The 21,880-nt window shown below is 42.9% G+C and overlaps 1 protein-coding gene across 3 annotated transcripts in view; it reads left to right on the forward strand.

Annotated features, from left to right (window-relative positions):
• GATA4 (GATA binding protein 4) overlaps nucleotides 1-21,366 on the forward strand; it is a 155,579-nt gene extending 134,213 nt beyond the window's left edge. For all 3 annotated transcript variants that reach the window (XM_063915100.1, XM_063915101.1, XM_063915099.1), the window contains exons 3-8: nucleotides 9,844-10,010; nucleotides 12,663-12,876; nucleotides 14,125-14,252; nucleotides 15,438-15,488; nucleotides 15,950-16,000; nucleotides 16,883-21,366. In XM_063915100.1, coding sequence (XP_063771170.1) covers nucleotides 9,844-10,010; nucleotides 12,663-12,876; nucleotides 14,125-14,252; nucleotides 15,438-15,488; nucleotides 15,950-16,000; nucleotides 16,883-17,035 — 764 coding nt within the window. In that variant the 3' untranslated portion in view covers nucleotides 17,036-21,366. The remainder of the gene's footprint in view (nucleotides 1-9,843; nucleotides 10,011-12,662; nucleotides 12,877-14,124; nucleotides 14,253-15,437; nucleotides 15,489-15,949; nucleotides 16,001-16,882) is intronic.
• The last annotated feature ends 514 nt before the right edge of the window (nucleotides 21,367-21,880 follow it).

Below are 21,880 nucleotides of genomic sequence, written 5' to 3' on the forward strand. Positions count from 1 at the left end.
TATTTAGTACATTCTATAAAATGAAAGCTAGAATCTGCTTGGTTGCTATGGTTAACATCCCACTCTTCCTTTTTAGAAGATTTGATAACACTCCCCCTATTATTGTTACAATAGATCTGTCCTTAGTTGAACAATCTGCAAGTTAAGTTTAAGAAGTCGTATAACCCTTAGACTACTGCAAGTTACCCAAGCAAAAAGCCTGCTGGTGCCCTTCGGAATTTCTGCACGTATTCTGAAGAATAAGACACTCCGGGAAGTGGTTATCTAGGTCTCTGGAGTTATCGCCAGCAGTTTATCAAGCAATACAGCTTTCAATTAGTATGAGATTATGACAAGGAGACAACAAGGACACAAGTGACTAGATTTAAAGGATATACACCAGTATAACTGATTAGCTTTCATTTAAAAGTACTTTATTTTATCATCGGGGATAGACTGGAGTGTGGGCAAGGTAGGCAACTGCCATGTGAGTGTTTATGTCTCCTATACAGTAGGGCGCATTACCCAAATATCCAAATATTCGAATGAGATCGCTGATTTATAAATCTGACTAATAAAACTCCTGGACCTCCTTTCTTGTCTCTGGGATGGACCTCCTTTCTTGTCTCTGGGATGATTCATTCTTGTTACTGGTATGGACCTCCTTTCTAATTGCTGGGATGGACCTCCTTTCTTGTTGCTCAGACGGGCCTCCTTTCTTGTCAATGGGATGAACCTCCTTTCTTGTTGTTGAGATGTACCTTCTTTCTTGTTGCTGCGTTGGACCTCTTTTCTTGTCACTTGGATGAACCACCTTTCTTGATGCTGTTATGGACCTTCTTTCTGGTCACTGGGATGGGCCTACTCTCTTGCAATTTGGATTGACCTCCTTTCTTGTCACTGGGATGGACTCATTTCTTGTCCGTAGAATGGACATCCTTTCTTGTAAATGGGATGGACCTCTTTTTTTGTCACTGGTATGGACCTCCTTTCTTGTCACTAGAAAGGACCTTCTTTCTTGTCACTGGGATGGACCTCCTTTCTTGTTGATGAAATGGACCTCCTTTCTTGTCACTAGGATGTATCTCTTTTCTTGTCAGTGGGATGACCTCCTTTCTTGTCACTTGGATGGACCTTCTTTCTTGTTACTGAGATGGACCTCCTTTCTTTTCAATGGGATGAGCCTCCTTTGTTGTCACTGTGATGAGCCTTCTTTCTTTTCACTAGCATGGGCCTCCTTTCTTGTCGCTGGGATGGAACTCAATTCTTGTTGCTAAGGTGGACCGCCTTTCTTGTCACTGAAATGGACTTGTTTTCTTGTCTAAAAAATGGATGTGTCACCTGACATTATATAGATTTTTATTAATCTATTGTTTTATTAGCTGTACGTTATCTCCTCCCTGTAGCACAATGTTACTAAGTGCAGTAAATGACTAATGGTTTATCGCCAAGTATGTTCTAAATGTCATTTTGATAAAAGTATAGAATATACTTTTTATAAGCGGGAGATCTCTTTTGCAACATAGACTTTATGCCATTTTTTGCTTTGTGTAACAATGTCACACAATGGAAAGAACCCACAAATGGAGCATAACCCATTGCTCACTACGTAGGACAAAGCCCTAGTAGGAGCCAAGGAGTATAGGGGTGGTGTAACCAACCCGCACAATGCGTTCATCATAGGAATGTGCATCAGGACATGGTGTAGCCACGCCCCCAACCCCAGTGCTCATGCCTCACCCCCCAGTAACTGGGCCTGGTTGATATCTCAGTGGCCATGAGGACAGGTACAAAAACTGTTGTCAAGGCAAAAGAGGGTGTTTCCCATAGTTACCAATCAAACCATACTTGTCTATTCTCTAAGAACAATGAGTGGACTCCAGAATTTTAAGGTCCCCAGAGACTCCTAGGAGAGCAGGGCAAGCTCCCAGATCCCACCCTCTTCCTAGTATAATGGGCGGGATGTACGCATGAAGAAATGATTCTCAATGAATCACGTCATTGTGGCCCTCTGCGTGATGCTGTTACAATTCAATTCAACTTGCCCCGCCCCCTACAGTGGCCACCTTCACCCGCTCCAGGGACTCTCCCAGATGGGACAAGTACAAAGCAACTATGAATTAGTCTCTTTGTAGTTTTTGCTATGCAGTTTAGATAGTAGAACATAAAATTGTATTGTTTACTGATGGCATCGCCACCGTTTTCCTTTGCCCCAGTTACCGAGTACATACAGGCAGACAGACTGATTGGCATAACCAAAAGGCATTATTGGCTTTTGCAGAAATATACCATATATTGACTTTTAAACACTTATGTGTCTGAAATCAAGCTCTGCATTTAGATGTACATTTGTTGATATCAGGGAATATTGCACATAATTATAGCACTTGTTTCTTGCTTCCAGTAGATGTTTAGAAAATTGCCCTATTAATTTGCGTGTACAGGGGCAGAAATATGCCGTCTGTGTAAAGCCGCAGCAAACAAGAGGGGCAATCACTGTGTATAAACACCAAATATTTGCACTGAGATAAAAGGGGAGCAGATCCCGCAGATGCCATACTAGAATGTTATACATCTAACAAATGGCTTTCGGAAGTGTAAGTAATGGAAGAGCCCCTCTCTGTGCTCGTAAGGGGCGTGCGCGCCTCCATCGATGGGATCACTTAGTTGTGGTGATGTGTTGATATAACTTTTCTTTGCTAATGTAAACAAAGCACTCGTCATGGGGCCTTAATGGAAAACCCTTTCACAGAGGGCATGCGGGGGCAATGTCAAGGAGTTTGTGTAACATGTGCTTCATTCTATGTCATGAATAAGGCGCATACTGGTGAAAAGCCAACATTATCTCTGGCTGCAGGAGACATACACTTTTCCTGCCAGAAGCTGGCGGTTGTGCCCTGCTGCACACTGGCCTCTGTGCTAAGGTAATATGGGCAGGGATATTGGCAACCGGCTCAATATCACAATGTGTGGTCCACAAGTGACTGCAGTGATGGACAGTAATCTGCCAGTGATTGATTCTTATTAGTGGGCATTATGGTAAACGCACTTGGCAGATAAATCACCACCGGCTCATTACCAACTCAAGATGGCGTTGGTTCTCGCAAACTCTTGGCTGAATATGATAATATGAACGGGCCTGTTACATAAAACAGGCCCAGAAAAATATATATATTTAATTACTCCTTACTGGATGATTTAGCCCAGTTAACATATTATTGTTGGTATCCGTTTGGATGGTCGACCATGTTAAGGTCAACAGTCATTAGGTCGACCATTATTGGTCAACATTGACATGGACTTATGGTCGACACATGAAAATGGTCAACACAGGACAGGTCGACACATGAAAAGGTTGACGTGGCTTTTTTAGATTTTTTACTTTTTCATACTTTACCATCCATGTGGACTGCGTTTTGGAACGGTAACATGTGCCAAGCGCAGCGGGAGTGGAGCGAGGCATGCAAGGGGACGCGGCACACCAATTGAGATTCCTGGTCATGTTATGGAAAAAATTACACCAAAAACAGTTTTAAAAAAAAACCCATGTCGACGTTTTCACGTGTCGACCTGTCCCATGTCGACTATTTTCATGTGTCGACTATTAGTACATTTAGACCATGTCTATGTCGACCAATAGTGGTCGACCTAATGAACGTCGACCTTAACATGGTCGACCATTCATACCAGAACCATTATTGTTGTTACCTGCAAAAGCTACGGCACCCCTTCCTATAATTCCTATAATCATATAGTGTAAGGAACTGCCTGCTTGTCCCACAGAGCTATGAGGTCTGTGACTGATGATGTCATTTGTCTGTCTGAGTGTTCAGATCCTTTTATAAAGGAAGTTATTGCACTTGCGGTCTGGTACAAGCCAGGAGAGACCCCCTCTTCCCCATTGTTTGGAATCCCAGGGGAGATGTCCAGGCAATTTGTAGTATATAGAAGAGTTTCCTGTCCTGTCTGCTGCTTGTATAAGAATGGGAGGAGGAGGTGAGGGAATGGGAGAGAGGAACGTGTCAAAAAAGCCCATAATGGCAGGATTTAAAGCTAAGTTAAGTAATTGAAGGCCATAAAGATACTCACACAGGGCTTATGCAGAGAGTTCAATCCCCAGTCGTATTAACAAAGAAAACATTAGCGTAGTCATAGAAAATGCTACCGCCCACTCCGTGTCAGGCTAGTGACTGTGTGTGTGTGTGTGTGTGTGTGTGTGTGTGTGTGTGTATGCTAACACGCTATTCAAATAATATTCTCCTTTAAGGTACCCTTAGGAGGGTGATTGTTTTGGTTGTAGAAATAAATGGCCATAAGAAGTTTATTTTTTCAAACTTAGGGGGACATTTACTAAGCAGTGATAAGAGCGGAGACGTGAACCAGTGGAGAAGTGGTCCCATCAACCAATCAGCAGCTCTGTATAATTTTATAGTAAGCAAATTATTGATGCTACTTCAGTGCTGATTGGTTGCCATGGGCAACTTCTCCACTGGCTCACTTCTCTACTCTTATCACTGCTTAGTAAATGTCCCCCTTATTTCTTGAAAACACAGGATATAGGAGTTACATACTTTGTCCCCGACGGCGGCATGCCGGCAGCGGGGCTAGCGCTAAGAGTCCCTTTGCGGGCTTGCTGCGCTCACCATGTTGCAGGCTCGGTGGCTATGGGTGTGGTGGATTCCGGCTGCCGGCATTGTGGGCTGTTGGGGTTTCGGCGTCGGTATTCTGAACGCCGGGATCCCGACAGCCGGCATTTTAACTGCATCCCAGGAACAGGATGCAGCCACGTGGATAAATAGAGTTAGGGATGGCCGGTACTCCATCGATGGTCTACGTTGACATCAGTATTTTACATTGATGATAATGAACCATGGATGCAAAACCATTATTGGTTCCAACTAACAGCGGGCATCCCAATCGTGGGACAAGTGACTGCAGTGGGCCAATCAGAAAAGGGAACGGGACCAAGGGTGTTTTAGGAGAGGAGGGGTCCCGCGTCTCATGACACAGTTATGCCAGAGTCTACTCTGGTGATTTCTGCCGCGCTGATGGGGAATCCGGACTGGTGAGCATAGTAAATGGGCACAAGGTGTGCGGTGTGGGACACAAAAATTCGATGGTGGGGAAACACCAGAATCAGTAGCAAAACCTTTGACTATTGGTGTCCAGACATCGATGGTTGCTAACCATCTATGGTCAAAGGTCACCCCTAAATAAAGGGAACAGTGTCCATTGTGTGGTCATATTCATGAGTATTCAGCCAATCAGTTCACTAGAAATGATGGCATCACTTCCTGTCTGCATTCTCTCCTACGTAGTAATTGTGCGCCTTAAGTGAAGGAATTTGCAGATGGGCGGCCGCCAATAGACGCTACTGTGCACCAGCGAGAATCCAGCCCATAGGCTCTGTTTTGGTTCCACCCAGAACTTGTCTGTTTCCGCTGTGTTGGTGGCAGCTACACTTTTTTTAGTGCAAGGTCACTAAAGATTGATATATAGAAAACACTGACTCCCAATCCCCAGACAACTATCATTCAAGTTCTGCAATTTCTACAACTAAATTATATATTTGTCAGCGACAGAAATAGAGATTTAATAGCCACACTTTAGAGGTACTCTCAGATCTATTATCTAAGGCTGGGTGCACACGGTGTGATTTTTTTTGCACTATATCACACACTATCTGGCTAGAGTGCAATATAGTGCACTATATCGCGTCATGTGTTTGCACTAGTATGCGATATTGGAGGGTAATTAAGACTGCATTGCTGCAGTGGCAGCGATCGCAATCTGAATTACTATGCGCAGTGCGCACGTGCAGCTGGTGCACTGTGCATGTGCAGCCAGTGAGATGCAAAAGCATCTCACTGGTGCAATCACCTCTGCCTGTTGACAGGCAGAGGCAGTCGCGGGGCGGGAGGGGGCGAGCCAATGGCGTTAGAACGCTGTTGGCGGGACGCAGTCCGGACAATGGAGGCGTGTCTGGGCCGTTGGGGGGGGGGGGGGGGTGAGCGGGCCTCTATGGCTGCATGACATCACATGCAGCCTCTGCAACCTGGGATGCAGCGGTTTGCCCCCTGTACAAATAAAGCAGCCAGTATTTACCCTGCACAGAAACAAAATAACCCACCCAAATCTAACTCTCTCTGCACATGTTACATCTGACCCCCCTGCAGTGCACATGGGGGGTCATTCTGACCTGATCGCACGCTAGTTTTTTTCACTGCACTGCGATCAGGTCAGAACTGCGCATGCGTATGCACCGCAATGCGCAGGCGCATCGCACAGGTACAAAGTGGATCGTTGCTGAGCGATGGTTTTAACAAAGAATCCATTCGCACGGGCGATCGCAAGGAGATTGACAGGAAGAGGGCGTTTGTGGGTGGAAACTGACCGTTTTCTGGGAGTGTTTGGAAGAACGCAGGCGTGTCCAAGCGTTTGCGGGGCGGGTGTCTGACGTCAATTCTGGTCCCGGACAGGCTGAAGTGATCGCAGCGGCTGATTAAGTTCTGGGCAGCTCAGAAACTGCACAAAACTTTTTTTGTACCGCTCGGCTGCACATGCGATCGCACACTTGCAAAGCGAAAATACACTCCCCTGTAGGTGACTATCTAATCGCAGCGCTGCAAAAAATAGCTAGCGAGCAATCAGGTCTGAATTAGGCCCATGGTTTTGCCCAACTGCTAACAAATTTGCTGCTGCGATCAACTCTGAATTACCCCCCATTGTACCGTGTGTATGTAACGTACTTAGGGGGTCATTCCGAGATGATCGCTCGCTAGCAGTTTTTAGCAGCCGTGCAAACGCATTGTCGCCACCCACTGGGAGTGTATTTTCGCTTTGCAGAAGTGTGACCTCCTGTGCAGCAGAGCGCCTGCAAAAACATTTTGTGCAAAACAAGACCAGCTCTGTAGTTACTCTTCGTGTGCGTTGATTCTAACGTTGGAGGGACGCTTTTGACATCACCCCCAGCGTTCGCCCAGCCACGCCTGCATTTTCCCTGGCACGCCTGAGTTTTTCTAAGCACTCCCTGAAAACGGTCAGTTGACACCCAGAAACGCCCCTTTCCTGTCAATCTTCTTGCGGCCGCCAGTGTGAATGAAAACGTCGCTAGAACCTGTGCAAAACCACAAAAGACTTTGTACCCGTACATCGTGCGTGCGCATTGCGGTGCCTACGCATGCGCAGAAATGCCAATTTATAGCCTGATCGCTGCGATGCGCACAACGGCAGCTAGCAATCAACTCGGAATGACCCCCTATATTGTATCTGATTTGTGTCATCACAATAAAGTGAGAAGCCATATCTTATGCTATATGTTATGCTAAATCTATTGTGCTAAATCTTACGCTATATCTGTGTGTATGCACTATTTGTTCATTCAGGAGCTCAGGGAATTTCAAGGGAAATAGTGTAGGATATCTTAATAGCCAAAATCTTACCGCATGTTCCCAAACGTGCACAATCTTACACAACACATTTACAAGTCCTGTATTTGTGTGTGATCGTTTTCCTTTAAATTCTCCGACCATACATCTATTAGTCATTAAGCCGTATATGGTTTTGTTATTACTGATATGCAGCCGGTGAGTAGCAGATTTCATTTGCTGCAAGATTTAATAGAGCCGTGTTCTAAATATTTATACATTGCAAGTTCTGGAGGTACAATAAATGCATATAGTAAAGTGATTTACAGCATTTTGCCGTAAGTGTCAAAATACAGGAGAGCGATCCGTTTAAACATTGGCCTTTATTAAATAGCGAGTTGTAAGGGCTGTATCCAGCGGAGAGGCCCAAACCAGTCAGCGGCAGTCTGAAACAGCTGCCACAAGGCTATTTAAAGAAAAAAAAGAACTGTTATTCACTTTCCTATTCCATGTGGGCTGAAATATTCAAGGACAGTAACCCCCTGAGTTAAGATAATCAGCGCTTTTTATGAAGTAATTTAATGTGATAATAAGCTCGGGCTATTGTACACTTTCGGCAATATTTAATTTTAGATGTGAAGAGAGCTGGAACATACTTTATTTGTTCTACGCAGGAAAGTAATATCCCTTTTCCACTACTGAGCACGGGTCGCAGCCGGGAGCCTGACACGGGTGCTACCCGGCTGTGGCCCGTGCTCAGCCCACTTCCCCACTGCGCTCACCAACCCGGCATATTGCCGGGTTGGTGACGCTGCTAGTGACGCGGCAGGGGCGGCGCTGGGAGATCACATGATCTCCCAGCGCCGCCCTTCCATACAGTGTAAACGGGAGCTGCGTCGCATCGACACGGCTTCCGTTTACACCACAACCCTACCCGGATCATTCCGTGTCCTACCCAGGTAGCTACCCGGGTAGGATTCACGGGTCACTTGATCCAGGTTTTTGCGGGGGGACCCTTTTCCACTAGCAAAAAACACGGGTAAATGCGCGCCCCGTGTATTTACCCGTGTTTTGTGAGCTAGTGGAAAAGGGGTATAAGGCGGGGGGGGGGGGGGGGGAGAATTTTTTGCTAAAGGCATGTCTTTGTGTGGCACAGAGATTGTTTCATATCTGGATACTTTTTGGTTGCTCTCGCTAATGGGGCATACATACCCCTTCTCCCGGAAGTTGTGGGAGACTCCCGATTGTTTGAATAGTCCCCAGCACCCCTGCAAGAGTAGACAGATCTCCCACATCCCCACCCACTTCCTAGTGAAACGGGCAGGATGGGGAGGTAATACCTGGAATTCCCTGGCACTGTTTTTAAGGGCGGGGCCTATTGATGTGAGAGCCTGGCCCTGCCCCCTGAAGTGGCCAGAAAGATCTCCTCTGTGGGCTTCTCCCGGAGAGGAGACAGAAAAAGTAGGCAAGTATGCAATGGTGGTATAATGCCAACTAGTGGATGGTGCACATGGCACAGTGATCACCTAATTGGGCCATCCACACTAGTATATAATCCTGTGATTACTGGCATTGTAAAGTGGGAGCGGGACCATGATAACCCAGATAATGCAAAATGGGTCACCAAGCACCCTGGACTGCCCACTGCACTCAGGAAGTGGATGGCATGGGTGGTCTCCTGGAGACTTGCCTATCCTACCAGATGTCTGGAATAGCCGTCCAACATTCCGGGAGAGTAAGTTTTTTTTATAGGCAGCAATAAGTGGACCTAAAGGTCTTTTTTCCTTTTCCTATTCTAGTTCCTCCATATTAAATAAATGTGTGATGCGAAAGTAAAGTGCTCCTACTGTACCTGCAAGGTGTGTGGAGCAGATAGAGGTGACAATAGGAATGTTTAGCGCACACTTATAATAAAAGGTCTGGATATAAAACAATGGTGGGTCTCCAAATAATGGATGGCCATCGGTGGCTTATCCATTGTTGGTCACCATCGATAGTACAATTGATGGCTAATTATCTGCTAGGGAGCCATCAATAGTTTCACCCACCTATGAGCATCCCTTTTTTATTATGGAGTGGGCAGCCGGCCAATCGATGACTGGGGGTGGGTTCACAGGGGCGAATCTATGCTCCTTGTCCCAACATAATGTAGAGGTAAAAAATAAAAAGAGTCTTGACAGTCTTTACCATTGGTGGCAGGAAACCATTTGGTTCTCCCCCATCGATGGCTAAAGTATCCAACATTGGCCACAGATCCTCAATGACTTTGAATCATCAATGGCCGATGGCCATTCCTACTCCAAATGGGCCGTTTACCCGTGTTAGCAGCAGACACTGTGACAGAATGCGATGAAAGCCTTTCTGCATCTGTAAAAGAGTTTATGTTACTAGATTTCCTTATAATGCAGAAAAATTCTATATATGCTTTGAATGTTAAGAAGGTGAAAAGAGATCCAGTACAATGGGATATAAATCTCTCTCTTTCTCTGACTTTCAGAATTTTTTGATGATTTCTCTGAAGGGCGAGAATGCGTCAACTGCGGAGCAATGTCCACCCCTCTGTGGAGGAGGGATGGTACAGGCCATTACCTGTGCAATGCCTGCGGGCTGTACCACAAGATGAATGGAATCAACCGTCCACTGATCAAGCCCCAGCGGAGGCTGGTAAGATCTTCATTGAGTTTCAGATGACTTTGTGCGCCTTTCAATGTAAAACTGAACACAGTGGGGATTATTTACTTGCAAAACACAAAAACCTCCAGTAATTAGATTGAAAAGCGCTACATGTGGAGTAGTTGCAGTGGTTTTAGTGCATCTGTATACTTTGATATTAAATTATACCCACTTGGAAAGTTTTTAGCAACAACTGATATTGAGCCTGATTCATGTCTGTAAGTAAAGCTAAATAAAAAACGCAAGTAACTTTGTATCTGGAACAAACCATGGACCTAGTTGGCCTGATCGCAGCAACAAAATTGTTATCTAATGGACAAAACCATGTGCACTGCAGGGGGGCAGATGTAACATGTGCAGAGAGAGTTAGATTTGGGTGGGCTAGATTGTTTCTGTGCAGGATAAATACTGGCTGTTTTATTTTTACACTGCAATTTAGTATAAACACACCCCACCCAAATCTAACTCTCTCTGAACATGTTATATCCCCCCCCCCTTCCCAGCACTGCACATGGTTTTGCCCATTAGAGAACTATTTTGCTGCTGTGATCAGGTCTGAAGTAGGCCCCATGTTGCCATGCAAAGGGAGCAAATATATTTGGATTGTTTCTGTGCAGGGTAAATATTGGCTGTTTTTGCATATATACCTACAAATGTTAGACAGCTTTATTTGAATACTGCAATTTACATTTCAGTTTCAACATGCCCCACCCAAATCTGCCCCACCTGTAGTGCCACATGGTTCTGCCCAGTTGTTTTCTTTTTTTTGCTTTACTTACAAACATGAGCCTTCCTTCTGCAATGGGCCAATTTCAAGACTTACCCTATCTTGTCCTATGGTGCTTTCCACCACATGGACTGAGGCATATGGTGCACCTAAAACTTCATACGATTGAATCCTATGGAATACAAGACATGAAGGACCAGATTTATCAAGCTTTTGGGAGTGATCAATTGCACAGTGATAAAGTATCAGCCAATCAGCTCCTAACTGTCATTTTTCAAACACAGCATGTAACATGGCAGTTAGGAGCTGGTTGGTTGGTACCTTATCCACGTGGAATTTATCACTCTCCACAGCTTGATAAATCTGGGCCAAAAGATTTCAACTGTGAGATCAGACCAAGAAGGTTGTGTCTGTTGCATGGTCGTTCTTTAGGGTTCAGCAACTCTTTTTCGTTTTTAGGTGCATCTTCAAATTCCCCAAAGAAAAATGGGAAAGTGTTAATTATTAGGCATTTTCCCAAGACAATATTTGATACCTAAAATAAATAGTTTTATTTCCTGAGCTGCGACCCTGTCAGTTTGTTAATAACATTACCCACTCCCGAAGAGATAGCAGATTCAGATGAATACAAAAGAGCTTCCCAGGAGGAAGTGAACAGGAGGCAATGGGGACAGTCAACAGGAGGCACTGGGGACATCCTGAGATTAATTTATTTGTATGTCAGCAGATATGAGTATTATTATTATTGTCCTTTATTTATATGTCGCCACAAGGGTTCTGCAGCGCCCAATTACAGAGTACATAAACAAATAATCAAAACAGGAAAACAGCAACTTACAGGTGAAGACAATATAGGACAAGTACAGGGTAACTAAACATAGCAGATGACACTGGAATAAGTATCAGGTGGCAGAAGACTGCTGGAGTTGGTGCAGTTGAAGTTTATTAAAGTAAGAGAAAGGATAAGTACATGAGGGAAGAGGTCCCTGCTCGTGAGCGCTTACATTCTAAGGGGAGGGGTAGACAGACAGGGGCGACACAGACGGGGTACATAGAGAGCGTGGAACAGAGGGTTAGGATGAGATTTGGCTGGGGTTGGAGTATCAGTGACATTGCACTGTATATATGTGAGAGCATGTGTCATGATGGAAATGATATCACATTGGCCTGGGATGGCGATATATAAGTAGGATAACTGTGCAGCTTGATTTATAAATATAATTTGAAACTATAAATTTGCAGGCAGTTACAAACACTGTTCAACAAATAACTGTAGACACAGGCGGATTAACCACAGGGCTGCCGGGGCAGTTGACAAAGCGCCCCCACACTCTGCAGCTCACCACTCATACAGTAGCTTCATCACCAACAAGGGGGCAATGTGGCATATATGAACTGGAGGCTCTGTGGCATAATGTGGTGCTGGGAACATTTATACATCAACATTTTAAGAAAATCGCCAGCATATTTTATTGGTAGGGCCCCCGAAAATATTAGTTGCCCTGGAACCCCCATAAACCTTAATACAGACATTCAGCAACTATATAAACCAAAACAAGGACATTTTCCAGTTCAAGAACTGAAAGTTGACTTCTGATTGGCTGCTATGATCAACATCCATTTTATTTGCTATATCTTCTGTCTTAAATTTCCACCACTGTGTCAGCGTTCCATGAATAGAATTATACTGCCATCTAGTGGTGAAAGAATAATTAGCACATTGCTCTCTTTTCTGTAACACAAGTAACAAGTGAGTTTCTTTGCTAAAGAAATATGGCAAAAAGCTGATTATAATCAATAAGATATAACCAATAAGATATAATCAATAAGATATAACCAAGTAACCCATGTGCAATATATATATATATATATTATACATACACAAACCCTATTGACAACCACTCTCTGTCCTGCAGTCTGCATCCCGTCGTGTTGGCCTGTCCTGCGCCAATTGCCATACAACCACCACGACGTTGTGGCGTCGGAACGCAGAAGGAGAGCCTGTATGCAATGCCTGCGGACTTTACATGAAGCTGCACGGGGTTCCAAGGCCCCTGGCAATGAAAAAGGAAGGCATCCAAACAAGGAAACGTAAACCAAAGAATCTAAGCAAGTCTAAAACACCAACAGGTAGGAATGATTCAAGAACTCTGAACTCTAGATCACATCCAGAGGTTGGGTAGCACTGCAGTAGATGTAAATTACCACAAAAGGGAAACAGTGAGACTGACTGGGGATAGACTCTCCAACATTTGTGGAACTAAAAGTCCCAGTCTGACATGGCAGTCTCTGTTCCGCAATAATAGGAAAGCTACAGGTTGGAACCTCTGACCAGTAAACCCCACACAGCAGTAAGCCACTTTTAACTCTATCAAGCAGTATCTGTACTTTCAGTTACAGAGGCTTTGTAATGATCTTTGACTTCCACTAGATATAACGTGAAAAGTTTGGTGTCTTTTCACAAATTGAGGGAGATTCAAATGTTTGAAAAGTCAGTTGGGAGTCTGTTTCTTCCTATCTAATAGACAGGCACCCAACCGACTTTTCAAACATTCCCCCAATGAGTCTTAAGGGCGTATCCAGATAAAAGCAACATTTTCATTTCACCCGTGGTAATTTTTCTATAGGAATTGCTGTGGCTTTTCCCCCCGCAGCCTCAGAGCAGGTGCGGTTCCTGATTTTAAGGTGAAAATATTGAAACTTTGCTTGAGAACCACAAGTACCTCCAGTAATGACTAATTAGGCAATTGGACATTTTTAATTAGCTTAATTGGGCCAATAATTACATGTCATTATTGTGTAAAAAGAAGGCCTCAAATTACCCCCAAAATCGTTTTCATTTTCTTAAACACTCCAAAGTAGTTAAAGAAAAAAAAAAGCTTTTTAATCACTGTTTTTTACATTTAAAGTGGCCGCAAATGACGCCAAAATCACCTCTTTTCTATAGAATAACGTGTCAATTGGGTGCGCACATACCCGCGTTATATAAAAAATTGTCACAAGAGTCATGGTAATTTTTACTGCAAAAATTGCGCACTTAATTGGATATTCCCATAGTCTAGCGCTCGCCAATTATTCATACAGATGGAGCCTCACTTATCTAGCCTTCTCTGCTGTACCTAGGTGCACCAAGGCTTATTAGCATAAGCCTTTCATCTTTTGTTCTCAGCTGCAATACAACGCAGAGAAATCAATACAGTCCGACTGCCCTGGATCAGTAAATCCTAGTAAAGAGATAGATGAGCAGGGCTCCATCTGTACAAATGTGATTCATTGAAGAGTCATGCGTTTAAACAGGGACACCCAGTATAAAGCACAGTGCAGGTATTGTTGTGTGTGTTTGTTGCTAAATGTAGCTCTGATGCTCTCTCTCCCCAGGCCCAAATGGCAATGACAGCCTCACTCCTTCCACTAGCTCCAACAACTGCTCCACATCAGAGGAAATACGTCCCATAAAGATTGAACCAGGCCTATCCCCTCCGTATGGACATTCTTCCCTGTCTCAGGTACCAGAAACACAGGGCAGATGAACAGATGCCGCATTGCGAGTCTTCAGGAATATACAGACAGACATGTGACATCTGGTGATGGTATCACAATAAAAACTATCTGTATAAGTAACAATGTGCCATCAGTACTTCTAGAGCAAAAACCAAAAGGAAGGTGTTTTTAAAACTGAACTTTTTTTGTTCTTCAATTTAAAATGTCGGCAGAGGAGAGGGGTAAGACTGGAAGGGTATCCGGTTGATAGATCTACAGTAAAAAGACTATGGTTGACAGGTAAAATGTAGACCGTGCTTAAGGTCGACAGGTTCTAAAGGTTCACATGACAACAGTCGACACATATGGTAGACACAAGTTTTTTTCAAAAATGTCTCAACTTCTTCAAAATTTACCATCCACGTGGACTACGAGCGCAGTGGTAGCAGAGCCAGGCACCTTGTCCAAAGCGGGGCGAGTGAAGTGAGCCCATGAGGGTACACGTTTCCACTAATTTGGTGCAGATTTGGTGAAAAAAACAAACTGACACCAAAAAAAACACACAAAACCTTGTGTCAACCATTTTCATGTTAACATTTTGACCCTGTCGACATGTCGACCTTTGGACTCTGTCAACCTTTTACATGTTGACCCTTTGGAGCTGGCCTATTGATTGTCTGTCTTTTTACTGTAGATCTATTGAACCACACCCGTTTGGAAGACCAACCATAAACCATGGTGTCCATAGTTGGGGCTTCTCATTGATGCTACTGTTCACAATCTTCTCCAAAACAGAGCCCTGGCAGCCTCAATTTTTAGCCAGGGCTGTGAGACTAACCTTAGGGCACACCACTGAGCTATAGTGCTCTGTTACCAACCTCTGTGATTATGCAGCTTTAAAAAGGAATATTGTTACTCATTTGAGAGTCTAAGGGGTCTGTTTACTGAAGTGCAGGTTTTTAGAAGATGAGATGTTGCCTATGGCAACCAATAACTGATATAACACAGAGGTGTCCAATCTCCACCATTACATTCCAGGTTTTAAGGATATACATGCTTGAGCACCTCAGTCAATTTGATTTAGCCATCTGGACTTCAGCATGGATATCCTTAAAACCTGGACTGCAAAGACGGAGTTTGGGAAACTGGTCTAGCTCCTAATTGTATTTTTTGCAGTTGTTTACAGAATTATTGTTATTCCTCTATTTCAGGCCTCCCCATTATCTACTATCACAAGTCATGGATCATCTATACATTCAATGGTAGGTGTGAAGCGCTACCCCCAGACGCTTCTCAGTATACATATGTATGAGAAGCTTAGGTTATTGTGGCTAGGAGAAGACTGGTTCTTTGTTTAGAAAATATATGTGTGTACAGGCCTGAGGATGTAGCAGACTCCTGTCTCCCACCGTGGTGCTGTAAAACAGTGACAAGATGGCGCCGCATATGCACAGTGCTTAGGTTGGCGTCCATCTTGGCACAGGGAATGAAGCCTCCCTGAAGGAACAGTAAGTTGTAAAATATACAGCAATGATGATACAAGGACTTTTTGTTTCCAAAAAACAGGGCCACTGAGTACGATCATAATGAAGGCACTGAGACTCCTCAATTATATGATTATGTATTCTTTTTTCCATTTGAATTTATTCATTTATGAATAATCTAGCATTTGTTTGCATTGTTCTCAGTTGTTTATATAGCATTTGGCATTCCTCTATTTCAGGCCTCCCCTTTATCTACTATCACAAGTCATGGATCGTCTATACATTCAATGGTAGGTCTATAGCAGGTCCCTCAGACTCTTTGCTTTATAATCGACACCTCTCTTCTGACACTGTAGAAGAGACTACTAGCACGAAGAGTAATGTATCATCTGTTGTCATCACAAAGAACTCTTTTTACATTGGACAGCCTTGTAATGCTAATTGTATGGACCGATGGGTCCTGGTGAGCTATGGATCCATGGGACTTTCAGCCTATGGTGCCATATGGTCATCATTGGCCTGTTGGGTATTTACTGTAAAGTCAAATCTAGTTTGGATATGAATTGTCACTTGATTAGCCATATGTGCTGCAATTTTTCCCTAATGGACCAAGATCTGTATTTATTTGACCAGCTTAACTTATAGTGGCTATGAATATAATTTTTAGGGCGGGATGTATCAAATCTTCAAAAGGGGGCAAGTGGAAAAGTTGTGCAGAACAAGCAGCCAGCTTCTAGCTATCAATTAATGTAGGTACAGATAGATAGGTATGGTCTAGGATTAATGTAGGTATGGATAGATAGCCAGCAGGAGGGGTGGATAGTACCAGCTTATTGAAGAATATTGGTCCGTACAGTCACTTTTTAGCAAGATATCTTCACAGCCTGTAAAGTTGACATCCACAAGTAAAGCAGGTTTGGATAGCTGGTGACACAGGTCCCAAGGAGTCCAAATATGATAGCTTAACGCATTTTGCTGTGGTATAAAACCACAACTTCCTCAGAAGCATCCTCTTTAGAAGGGCTGATACATATCCCTCGAAGATGTGATGACTTTAAGTGTTTTTTGTCCCATTTGAACTTTTTTAATTTCAATTTCTCAAATTTTTTTTAAATGACCAAACTACTATTCCTATATCTTACTAATGTTTTCAATACTCATTGCTGTTTCAGGCCTCACCATTATCTACTATCACCAGTCATGGATCATCTATACATTCAATGGTAGGTCTAAAGATGTCTCCTCAGACCCATCACTCTTCAATCAACACATCCCCACAAGCCAGTTCCAAACATGACTCCTGGAATAATATGGTCCTCGCTTAAAACCTGCTGACCACTCACCCCCATCACCTCCTAACGTCACTTGAACATTGGGCTTAACCGATGATTTGGCCGTTGTACATTGCAGAAACTGGACCTAACAAATGTTACTCACACAGATGTCTCAAGTTCTCCATAGGCCAAAAGACTTCTGCTACTAGAGAATTTAAAGGAACTACTAGCATTTAAAGAAATTATGTGTTGTTTCATAGCAAAGAACTGTTTATAAATTTGACCGTATTTAATGTGGAATGCACGAACATATGTGTGCCTGGTGCAGAGTTTTTGGTTGCACCTTGACATTTCATCCTTACCAAACAAAACAAAAATCATACTTACCAAAAAGAAAATTTTTGTTAAAGTGGCAAAAACGCAAACAAAAGAAGACTGTTTGGAAGTCTTTCAGGTTCTTTAGTTGATATTTTTTTTTTCATGATGTCCACTGTGCTCTCCAACTTCTGTACACTTTGCCATGAAGATTTGTTTTTAACTTCTTCACCATAATCATCATTATTTTGTACTAGCAACAAATTGTAGAATTGGCTTTACTTTAGTCTCTCCCATTTGCCAGCAATTGTAGGTGCTTGGTCATGAGGCACAATTAAAATCCTGAATGTCTTATAATTAGACTCTCCATTCAAAGAGATTTTGAGAACTCAGGTAAACATCTGTGACTATCTTGTCACCAGGTCGTTAGTACAGATCTATTATGGGATGTAATATTAAGTAAATCCATTGGTCGTTTTATATACACATTATTGTTCAACACAGACAGCAAACCCTGAATCACTGTATAGAACACTAAATCTATTATGTTAAGGTTGAAATATTGCAAAGTGTTATTTAAGTATCATCAATCTCTAATTTTGTAAGATGTGTTAAATTAAATAGAATTGAACTTTGCAATTTATTTAATGTGAAATTTGCATCGATTTGATCACATTTGCTGGTATGATGCCCATCGTATTCTGTTTAGTGGGTAGTAACTCATTAGTGCCTGCAGGTTTCATTGTTCTAAATTGCTGTTAATAAAAATAAGGTTTATTTGCCAAGATACAGATGAGCAAATTTGCAGATAAATTTCGTGCCACAACCCTTACAATGATACAGTCTTTGGGGGCAATCGAGTAATACGAGCTTCTGGCGTTCTAATTGTATGTGATGGCAACTCGTAACCATTAACATGGCAGATTTTTCTCATATCCCATAGAAGTGCGCAGGAAAAAATATGCTCTGTTGAGCTGCTGTAATTCCAAGTGATGTGCACGCTGCAAGTTCTCTCAAAATTGAATTGCCCCCTTTTAGAGTCCCATTTTCACTTTGCTTGTCAGCGGAAAGCCATTTCACACTATAATTGTAAATTTGTGATATTAATAATCTCTGGATAAAGATTAGACAAGGTTGGTCAATTGATTTTGTCATATAGTAGGGTTGAGGTAGGACTGGGATTACCTAGGATCAAATACTGCTGCAAAAATGCTAAATTTCATTGGAAATTTGCAGAAGAAGTTAAACAGTGTGCAAATAAATATTTCCAAACTTCCAAAGCAATACCACCACCTATAGTCTAATCAAAGTACTACACTCCATTTTATTAAACCTGTGCAGTTTAGTGCATGACAGAAATAGATGTTTTAATCTTTAGAAGGAGGTACATTGGTCATGATGTTAGCACAAAGTGACTAAATGAAATCATAAATTTGCATTTCCAACTATTTAGTATTAAAGATCACCTCATGCCAACATCAGACAGCCATTTATGTAAATGAGTCTACATTTTTAGAAACTGGCCAGGGGCATTTTCCTGCCAAGCCAGTGCACATCGCCCAGTATTTACACATGCAGAATGCGGGCAATATAGACACCTCCCTTCCTGCAGGATCACTGAGAAGGGGAGGGGGGGGGGGGGTTTGGCTACACTTCCCGAATCTGGTCACACCTGCACAGTGCCCAGGCCCCATGGAAATCTCAACTACCCTGCCTACCTGAAAATCTCCAGCCTGATCCGCCCCAAAAAGGCCACTCTTGGCTCAGAGCCCACCTCAGTTCTATGCTTGCTACCCCGCTCCTTACTGAGATTCAGGACTGTGCCACAGAAAAATGGCAGTGCATCCATGGAGATTACAAACCATAAAGTCTAGGTGGACCTTGGAAGAATGACAATCCTCCTCATGTCATGTTTACAATCTACTTTTTTTCTTTCCAAATGTGCTCTTTTTAGAAAGCATTCATATAAAAAGCCTAAAAAGAGCATAATACATTGATAGCTTACATACTCAATGAATATTCATTAAGTCGACAAAATGGCCATCTCCATTGAGTGACATTTATGGACCAACACATACTCAGTCACTACTACGCCATGTTTGCAGGGCCTGGTGTCTGCACTGATATTGTTCAGCAGAAAACTTGGAAAATAAACACATTCGCAGCATTCTAGGAGTATCTGTCAGAGTTTTGATGGGATTTGATGGCCCATTGTGTGCAGATGACACGTGTACTTTATAATGATGTCTTCTCTGGCATCTCTAAAATGTATAATTCTGTTGTTTGTCTTTCTTTTGTTGTTTGCTTCACTCCAAACCCATTTCCTAGTTGTTTGTATGTTTGAGCATCTGCCAGTAGAAGCATTTTACCAGCACCTTGATGTCAATCATTATAGGAATACTATTCATTCAGATATAAATCTAAACAGTATCCGGATACAAGGCTGGCCCGAGCCTAATTTTTTTTAGTAAGCCAATATATATTTTGGCACCCCTTAGTGCAATATATAGGGTGTGGCTTCATGGGGAAGGTGCATGGCCATAGAACTGTCCCTAAGCATGCGCCCATTGGCAGGGAGGGTGAGATGGGACTTGTGTATAGTTTTCTGTCTATGGCAATGTGCAGCGGATAGCCCCCTCCTCTCAGCCAGCAGCTGCATAATCCCCAGCAGCAGGCACTTGCCACAGAAAGTACACAGGAGGCAGCATTCAGGCACTCACCTCCGACTGGGAGCAGGCAGCAGAACGGCAGAAGCACAGTGCCAAGTGGAGCTCCTATGTTCTTCCTGGCAGTGTGACCCTCCTCTCTGGCGATCTCTGTCTCAGGCACATATATGCGAGCAAGGGGATAGACGTGTGCAGTCATCCATGCATTACGGTGCTGTCTGTGGTGCCTTTTGCAGAGATGGATGTGTTGGACAGGGGCTGTTCTGGCCAGTTATAAATTATATCAACTTTTTCATGCTTTGCTATCCATGTGGACTACAACTGGGAATTGGCCAAAGCATGGCTAGTGAAGCGAGACCATGAGGGTACACGTTTCCACTCATTTGGCTTTTACATGGTTCAACATACAAAATGGCACCCTAAAAAACCCAAAAGCCCTGTATTGACCATTTTTGTGTTGACCATTTTCATGTTGACCTTTTCACTGTGTCAACCTTTTGTACCTGTTTTTTGTACCTGTCGATCTGTTTAGGTGTATACCTTTTACCTGTAGACCAATTGACCCTGTTGACCATGGGAATTTCGACCAGATGGGGTCTATCTAGTGATTGTCCACCGAATTTAGGTTGACACAACGATCCACACCCATCTAGACTGTGTTAAACATCACTTTGCTTCTGTAAGAATTGAGAGCCACAATAACATAGATCCATAATGTCCTTAAGCAGTTACATTAAGCCTTCATATACATAGGCAGATGCATAGGGTGCCAGGGAGCACTTAAAACACTGGTTGAAAAACCTAATGTCACTCATTTAGTGTCTTTAACTTTCATCGTCTTCCCCCTGCCAGTTGCAGCGCCTTCATTTTTGTAATAGGTTGGGTGTATGGTGCTTGGTTATGATGTCATATCCTGCTCCGCCTCCACAGAAAAATGTTAGGTAAAAAGCACAAGGAGGAGGGCATGTAGTCAGTAGCTAGTTAGCCTAATGTTACAGTGTGGCCATTGCCATTGGAGATGGCCATTTTGTGGATTAAAGCTATACTGGGCCCATCGTTTGCTTGTACCTATTAACATCACTGATACCTCATGCCCCAACAATATAGTTATTTCCCAGTGAATTCATAGGCTGCATTCAGAAGTCAGTTCATTAAAAAGAAGCCTTTTTGAAAACTTCCCACATTTTATGATTGCGTAGAAAGTTCTAGATAATCTAATATGTCACAAAGCACAATCAGTAGCGGGATGTGACCAACAGTCACTTAATGGGCAATACATAATGGTGACTGGCTTCCAATGGAAATCATGACTTCACTGGCCTCTCTTAAATGCAATGGCAATTCTATGATTGATGAAAATGTCTTTAATAAAGATAAATAAAAATGTTGATTAAAGAAAAATTGCTGGTTTTATTCAAATTGTTAGAAAAAAATGTTCTTTCCTTTTCTAATGTTGAATGTATAGAATGACTTATAAAATTACAAAACAAAAGGATTTAAAGGTCTAAAATATTAACTATATTAAATTATTAATCAACTAACACACACACACAAAAAAAATTTGTTCATTGCTCCTTTATTGCATAAAGCATTTAATGGAAGTGACTCTGTGCAGAACCTCTGGTGAAGCCTTAGGGGCAGATGTACTAAGACCTGGAGAGTGATAAAATGGATAAAGTACCAACCAATCAGCCACCTAAAGCTGGCCATATATAAGGATGATATTGTTTCAATCAACCAACTAGTTGACTAGTTGGAATGATAATCGGGTAGGGTGTGGGAGCAAAAGATAATCACTTGTATGCTCCCAAACGCCAAAAAAAAGCATTGTTCCAACTAGTTGGGAAAGTCAGACATGTTTGGTTTCTCCCAGGGCTGGTTCTAGACCTTGTGTCGCCCAGGGCGAAAGTTTCCT

Source organism: Pseudophryne corroboree, chromosome 4 (assembly GCF_028390025.1).
Source record: "Pseudophryne corroboree isolate aPseCor3 chromosome 4, aPseCor3.hap2, whole genome shotgun sequence".
NCBI classification, from domain to species: domain Eukaryota; kingdom Metazoa; phylum Chordata; class Amphibia; order Anura; family Myobatrachidae; genus Pseudophryne; species Pseudophryne corroboree.